The sequence below is a fragment of the Nicotiana tomentosiformis genome, chromosome 7 (assembly GCF_000390325.3).
Source record: "Nicotiana tomentosiformis chromosome 7, ASM39032v3, whole genome shotgun sequence".
In the NCBI taxonomy this organism is placed as follows: Eukaryota; Viridiplantae; Streptophyta; class Magnoliopsida; order Solanales; family Solanaceae; genus Nicotiana; species Nicotiana tomentosiformis.
Window position 1 is genome coordinate 109913058 of NC_090818.1, and position 7817 is coordinate 109920874.

Consider the following 7817-nt stretch of genomic DNA (forward strand, 5'->3'; position numbering starts at 1 on the left):
TTAAATAACATACTTTTCTTATTAGTTTATTAAAAAAAAGACATATTTTTATGTTTAAAAATAATTTTACTTTAAACTTTTTATTTTATCTATTTTATCTTTAATAAGAAACTTTTATAGTTACAAAAATATCATAACCCCACAAAATTTTTACCCCTTAAACTTTTAGGACCATATATTTAAAAAAGCCTTTTTATTTTAAACTCGTGCCAACTCAAAATACATCCTAAACTGAAACAGAGAGTAAAACATAGCCACTATAATAGTGCAGTCCAAAAACAGTACATGATCTGCAGAATAAATGTCACTCTTCTTGTTTGGTTGTATTTCTATAACTTTTCTCTCAAACACCAAACTGCCCTTTTCATTAAAAAGCAACTTTCTTACAACAAATTCCTCAAATCTTCTGTAGCTTTCAATCCAAATCTTATTACCTATGACAAAATCTTGAAATTAGACCTGAAAATGTTGCAAATCCCTTTAGAAATGGTCAGTTTATGTCTTCTACTACTCTGCCTTTTCATTTCCCCTTCTATGCAGCTTGATGGCTTTATCTATACAAGATTCAATGAACCAAACAACAACATGACCTTAAGTGGAGTTGCAGAAATAAGCCAAAATGGATTTATTCAATTGACCAATGAAACAAGTAGACTTATGGGTCATGCCTTCTATTCTTCACCTTTTCAGTTCAAGAACTCAATTACTGGCACTGCTTTTTCTTTTTCAACCTGTTTTGCTCTTTCTATAGTACCTGAATATCCAAAACTTGGTGGCCATGGACTTGCTTTTACCATTTCTCAATCCAATGATTTAAGCACAGCTCTTCCAAGTCAGTATTTAGGTTTACTCAATGCTACTGATGTTGGTAACTTCTCTAATCATATATTTGCTGTTGAATTTGATACAGTACAAGATTTTGAGTTTGGAGATATTAATGATAACCATGTTGGTATCAACCTCAATAGTTTAAGGTCTAATATGTCTGTTGCAGCTGCTTACTTTGATGATGATTTGGTAAAACAAGATCTGAATCTTAAATGTGGGAAGGTAATATTGGCATGGGTAGAATATGATTCAGTTAAAAACTTGGTTAAAATTACTCTTTCAAGATCTTCTTTAAAACCCAAGTTGCCACTTATATCTTATCATATAGATCTCTCTCCATTTCTCAAAGAAAATATGTATGTTGGTTTTTCTGCTTCAACTGGTTTGCTTGCCAGTTCTCATTATATTTTTGGTTGGAGTTTTAAGTTGAATGGTGAAGCCAAATTTCTAGACTTGGATTCACTTCCATTACTACCTGGTCCCAAGAAGAAACACACTGGCCTAATTTTAGCTATCTCAATCATAGCAGTTATTTTTGCTTTGATTTCTATCTTAGCTGCTATTTATTTGATCAAGAAATTCAAGAATGCTGATGTTATAGAGCCTTGGGAACTTGAGGTTGGTCCTCATAGATATTCTTATCAAGAACTTAAGCAAGCTACTAGAGGTTTTAAGGATAGTGAGCTTCTTGGTTTTGGTGGATTTGGTAAAGTTTACAAGGGTGTTTTACAAAATTCGAAGATGGAAATCGCTGTGAAGCGTATTTCGCATGAATCTAAACAGGGTTTGCGCGAGTTTGTGTCTGAAATTTCTAGCATTGGAAGACTTCGTCATAGGAATTTGGTTCAATTAGTAGGATGGTGCAGACGTCGTGGTGACCTGTTACTTGTCTACGATTTTATGCCTAATGGGAGCTTGGACAATTTCTTGTTTGATAAACCTAAAATTGTATTGTCTTGGGAGCAAAGGTTCAAGATCATCAAAGGGGTCGCTTCGGGTTTGCTATACTTACATGAAGGTTATGAGCAAGTTGTGGTGCATCGAGACGTTAAGGCTAGTAATGTGTTGCTAGATGGTGAGTTAAATGCCAAGCTTGGAGATTTTGGACTAGCAAGATTATACGAGCACGGATCAAACCCGTGCACGACTAGGGTAGTAGGCACATTGGGGTACCTTGCACCAGAATTGCCAAGAACAGGACGGGCTACAGAAAAATCTGATGTCTTTGCCTTTGGTGCATTGTTGCTTGAGGTGGTTTGTGGGCGTAGGCCGATTGAATCAAAGGCAGGGCCTGAGGAGTTAGTCTTAGTTGATATGGTGTGGAACAAAATGAGAGAAGAGAAAACTCTTGATGTTATAGACAAGAGATTGAAAGGCGAATTTAATGAACGTGAGGTTGTGATGGTGTTGAAATTGGGATTAATGTGTTCAAACAATGAAGCGTTAGCGCGGCCTAGTATGAGACAAGTGATGAGTTACTTGGAAGGTGAAATTGAAATGCCAGATGCTCCAATGGCTCCTGGTGTTTATAATGGAGGATTTGGATTCGACGAAAATGAACTGCATTCATTAGCATCTTCAAGGGGACACACATATTTGGCTAATGGAGATGTAGATGGTACATTTGTTTCTATTTCTACTGTACCAATGTCATGTTTATTTACTGAAGAAGTACCTAGGTAGTGATTGTGAAGTTGTGTGCAGAATTCTCTTTGTTTTTCCAGGAATATCTCCTGATGAATAGTATTATTTCAAAGTTCAAAGCTAAATCACAGTACATTAATAGCCCGTTTAGACATAAGAAATTTTTTCTTTTTTGCAATTCTTTTTTGAAAACAATGTTTGGTTATCAAAATCTTACAATTTTTCCAATCTCACTTGAAAATGCATTTTCAAATTTGAAAAACCAGTTTTTTAATTGAAAATGGGAAGGTTGCTAGTGTTTAGTTGCAAAATATGTTGAAAAAAAGACATCTAAATATGTTGTAAAAATTATAAGCAAACACAACTTCATCTTCAATTCAAATTTTAGTTAAATTCCAAATTAAAAAAAATAAATTAGAATTCATGTCCAAACGCATACTAAATGTCAAGACAGCACGGTGCACTAAGCTGGAGTCCGGAGAAGGACTGGACCATAAGGGTCTATCGTACACAGTCTTATCCTATATTTCTGCAAGAAACTATTTCCTCGCTCAAAATTGTGACCACCTGGTCACATGACAACAATTTTACCTTTATCTTCTTTGTTCTTAACTTCTTTCTGTCCTTCTCTTTTCAGTGACTATTACTCCCTCCGTTCCGGTTTATGCGAACTTATTTCCTTTTTGGTTCGTTTAAAAAAGAATGACCCTTTTCTAAATTTGGAAACAATTTAGCTTAAATTTACAATTCTACCCTTAATGAGAAGCTTTTATAACCACACAAATACTCTAGCCCCTTTTTGATTTGTTTAGGACCACAAATTTCAAAAATCTTCATTTGTTTCTTAAACTCCATACCCAATCAAATAGGTTCACATAAATTGGAACGGAGGGAGTATCATTTAAGAAATGAAATAAGATTTGATAAAACTATGCCAGAATTATGAAAGTAACCAACATTTTTGGTCAAGAAACATAAAAAAATATGGTGACACATATCATGTCAAAGGTTTAGTGGAGAAATGAGAAAAATGAGGTTTCTCCGTCAATCATCACCAAATCCACATAATTAGTATATAACTAGTCTCACAATGAATAGATAGAAGATAATAAAAACAAAGTAATGTAGAGATAGTGACGCTTAAGGGTGTTCATAAAAATCCGAAAAATCGAACTAAATCGACTAAAAAAATCGATACTTTTTAGGTTTGGTTTGGTTTTTATTTTAAATTTTAAAAACCGATCAAATTTGGTTTGATTTTGGTTTTAATAAAAAAATAACCGAAAAAACCCGAACCAAACCGACTATAAAGGTCGCTATATAAATTTATTATTATACCTATATATATGTATATTTTTATATAAAGTTTCTGAAATTTTATGGTACACATTAGTCATTTGTATTTTTAGTCTAGTTCTTTGCTATTATAATAATCTAATTCTTTGCCTTCTAGTTTGATCAGTAGTTTTCTTTTGCTAAGTACAATAATTTATATCATGTTAAAAATAATTAATTTTTAATTGAGTAATTAAATTATTCATCACTATTTGAGTCAATTATTATCAATATATCTTGGTAAATGATAGATTTCTCAAAAAGCAATTAGTTTGATAGTGTTACGTTGAAAATGTAGTCGAAGTAATATGCGTTTGGTAGTGTATGTCTCATATTTAAGAAAAAACCGATAAATAACCGAAAAAACCAAAAAACCGACAAAAACCGAATCGATAAAAAATCAGACTTAATTGGTTTGGTTTGGTTCCAATATTTGAAAAACTGACTTACTTGATTTAGTTTCTTTTTAGGGAAAAACCGATCCAAACCGAACCATGAACACCGCCACGACGTTTTATCATATTGAGAAGTTAGAAATGCCGTCATACTTTAATATATCTATGCAATTAGCATTGTGCCTATCTGATGCCAATGGACATAAACGGAAAAAAGGTAAAATCATACTCTTTCTATCCTAATTTATCCCTTCTTTTCTTTTTAGTTTATCTTAAAAAAAATTGACACATCTATATTTTTAAAAAGTGTATCTTTAAACTTTTCAGTATATTCTTAATGAGATAATTATAACCAAAGAAATTTCTAAGGCTTGTTTTAAATCTCAAGTTTCAAAGATATTTTTTTATTTCTTAAATTTCGTACCAGTTAAACTCCATAAGCAGAAAATGAATTTGGCCTTGATTTCTTAACATCAGCCCTCTTTCCTACTTCAAAATAAAATCTTGGAAAAGCATACCTGATCTCTCTTTCTAGTGGTGAGTAGAAAAGTTTACCCAACGTGGACTTTAGTAAATTCTTTTGTGGTGCCGACCAGTAATAAATAAATGAAACTTTTTTCTCTGTAACATTTAAAGCTTTTGGATCGGACACTTCATATGGTTCAAACTTCAAAGCAGACAAAATTCCGCATTCAGTGTTACCATCACATCACAACAATAGAAATAATTACTCTGTCCGTTAATTTTTACCCGTTTTGACATTTTAAGTCTCTTAAAAAATAATAAATAAAGTGTATAATTTATGTTTGTATTAATTAATACATATTTTATTAGATTTGAGAAAATAATTTAAAATGACAAGTAAAAATAATTTTTAATATGCATAAAATGATAAATAAAAATAAAAATCTATTTTTAATATACATGCAAAATAAAAGTGAACGAATGGAATTTATACCATAATCTCAAATAAGTTAAATAGGAAAGAGAAAATCTTACAAATATGGTAAAGTGGAACTCGCCATCACGATTAACAAAAATGTTCATTTTTTAGCTTAAAAAATTTTACTCGCACGTGAGAGAGCATACTTGTCGACCTAAACTAAATAAATAAAAATATTTCATTTTAAAAACTTTTAAACTTTATGAGATGGTTCATTCACTTGTTCTTTGTGGTCGCACTTACTGCAACATGGCTTGGAAACCTGTGGTCAAGCCAATAAAGATTTTATAACTAGCTCCTGTTTCTGTTTGACCATAAAATTTTGAAGCTTTTGTTTAAATTTTATTTTCAATTATCTATTTATTTATAGAATTTTATCATTTTTTGGTAAATTTTGAAAACAAAAATTTTTAAATCCCAAAAATAATTCTAGAGTAGTTTTTGAAGTTTTTGAAGTCTTCTACTTACAAAATTTCAAATTTTTTTCAAATAAAATACTTGTCAAAATACAATTTCAACTTTCAAAATTTATTTTTCTATCTTATTTTCAAAAACTCATTATTTGCTAGCTAAAAGACATTTCAGGAAATGAAGAAGCATTCTAACCATATTATATATTATTCAACGAAGTATAATAAGACTTTGACCTTCTTAGATATGGTCTATCTGCTTTTTGAGAGTGCGGCAACCAGTTAGAATTTAAATATCTACTCTGTCACGTTTAAAATGACAAATCCATCATCTTTCACACAAATTTGGAAACTCTTTACCACAGCATGAAATCATTGTAAGCATTTTAACCCCAACGACTTAATAATTATTTACATGTGACTAAACTTAAATTAGAGGAATAAAGACTCTCTCTCTCTATATATACACACACAACAAAATGTAGCTAGGTTAAAATGTGTGACAATAATTCCATAAATCTGGTTAGATATGGAATAAAGCAGCTATAAATTCTGGAAATTTATTTAGCTAAGGTTGGAATCTCAAATGAACTCTTTCGTTTTTTGTTCTATTCCGCATGCTTTATTGCCCAACAATATTGAAGAGCTTTCAAAAAAAGAATGTGAGGATTGACAACAAACGCAAAATTTCTGTTCTTTGTTTTTCTTCTTTTTTCCTTTTCTTCAATTAATTCTTTGTTACGACATTTAAGCTGAACTTCTGTAAGCCAGTTGCATTTGATGTATCTATATTCAGTGATCCACTCATGAAGAGGCGGATCCAAGATTTAAACTCTATGGGCTCAACTTTTAAAAATTTTAGTATTGAACCCATTATATTTTTAAAGTTATGGGTTCATATCTACTTTTTTTGTAATTTTAATGATTTTTTTCATATAAATTTTTACTCCGCGCTGAAAGTTATGGGTTTAATTTAACTTGTTAAGTATACACTACATCCGCCCCTGCGCTCATGTGCGTCATGCATATATATTGTAGCTGCAACTGTACATACTTCTTCCTTCCTAACTGTTCCATTCGTTTCAATTTGTTTGAACGTATTTGACTGGACACAGAGTTTAAGAAAGAAAAAAAGGGCTTTTGAAACTTGAAATCTAAATAATTCATAGATATTTGTGTGGCTATATTATCTCATTAAGGATAAAGAGAGAATTTTAAAGTTAAATTCTTTTCAAATTTAGAAAAGATTCATTTTTTTAAAACTGACTAGAAAAGAAATATGTTCATTCTTTTTGAATTGGAAGGAGTATATCTTTCCAGCTCACCCTTTAGTACAACTGAGTTAACAACCCTTTACATAGGCCTCTGTGTCTCTCGCCACTTGGATTGTTGGTCTTTGTGTGACCAAGATGATGTTTTAACTTCAATACCACACAGGGGGAGGGGAGGGGGAATGATTTGTGTAGTACTCAATTTTTCGCTTAAACTGATTATAGAAAGACCGGGTTCTTCTATGTGTTCCTTAACCTACTATTGCTGAAATAGTAGATGCGGAAAGTAAAGAACACAAGTATTTTATGTGAAAAATACCTGACTCAAAAGGTGAAAAAACCACGACCTACTTCTCAGTACGATTTTCCCAAACTCTCCACTAAATCACTGAGCCAAAAACTGCATTTACAAAATATTTTTGTAAACCTAGGATTAACTCTAATCTCGTTGTGACAACCAGCATCTAACTGCTGCGACAACTTTAAGTTAGCTTTAACTTGAATACTCTGAGTACCTATTATAATTGCCTCTAGATAAAGCTGAAAGGTACAATATGAAAATACCTACTATAATTGAACTAGAATAAAAGACAAACACTTGGAACTGGTTCTTTTATCTGGTTCGTGTAGCTTCGGATTTGCACACTTGAATCACATACGAATTGCTTGCAAAATACCTTGCTCTTTTGCTCTCAATTCACGTTTAACTTATGCTTTTGTACGTCACTGTAGAATGAAAACATCCTGCAATATATAGAGTTAGTAGATGAAAAAATAACTAGAGTTCTAATGCTACTCTTCCTTGGTGGAAGAGTTCCAGTTGATCTCAACTTCTAACTCCTCCCTTATCTTGGATAGTGTTCTCTTTGATTAAGGAGTCCTTCTCCTTATCAATTATGCAACCTTTTCGATCAGGAGATATCAATTATACCAAGTTAAGATTATCTCCTTTATGTGCATCCCACAAGCTCGAATATGCCCGTGTCTATGC

The 7817-nt window shown here is 31.9% G+C and overlaps 1 protein-coding gene across 1 annotated transcript; it reads left to right on the top strand.

Annotated features, from left to right (window-relative positions):
• Nucleotides 1-245: 245 nt before the first annotated feature.
• On the top strand, nt 246-2597 carry LOC104094863 (L-type lectin-domain containing receptor kinase S.4-like). Its single transcript, XM_033655785.2, has one exon. It carries the CDS (start codon nt 286-288, stop codon nt 2509-2511), a length of 2226 nt encoding a protein of 741 aa, XP_033511676.1. The 5' UTR covers nt 246-285; the 3' UTR covers nt 2512-2597.
• Nucleotides 2598-7817: the final 5220 nt, after the last annotated feature.

What these genes read in the sequence shown, in the direction of transcription:
- LOC104094863 (XM_033655785.2), top strand. Translation starts at nt 286, where the DNA reads ATGATCTGCAGAATAAATGTCACTCTTCTTGTTTGGTTGTATTTCTAT.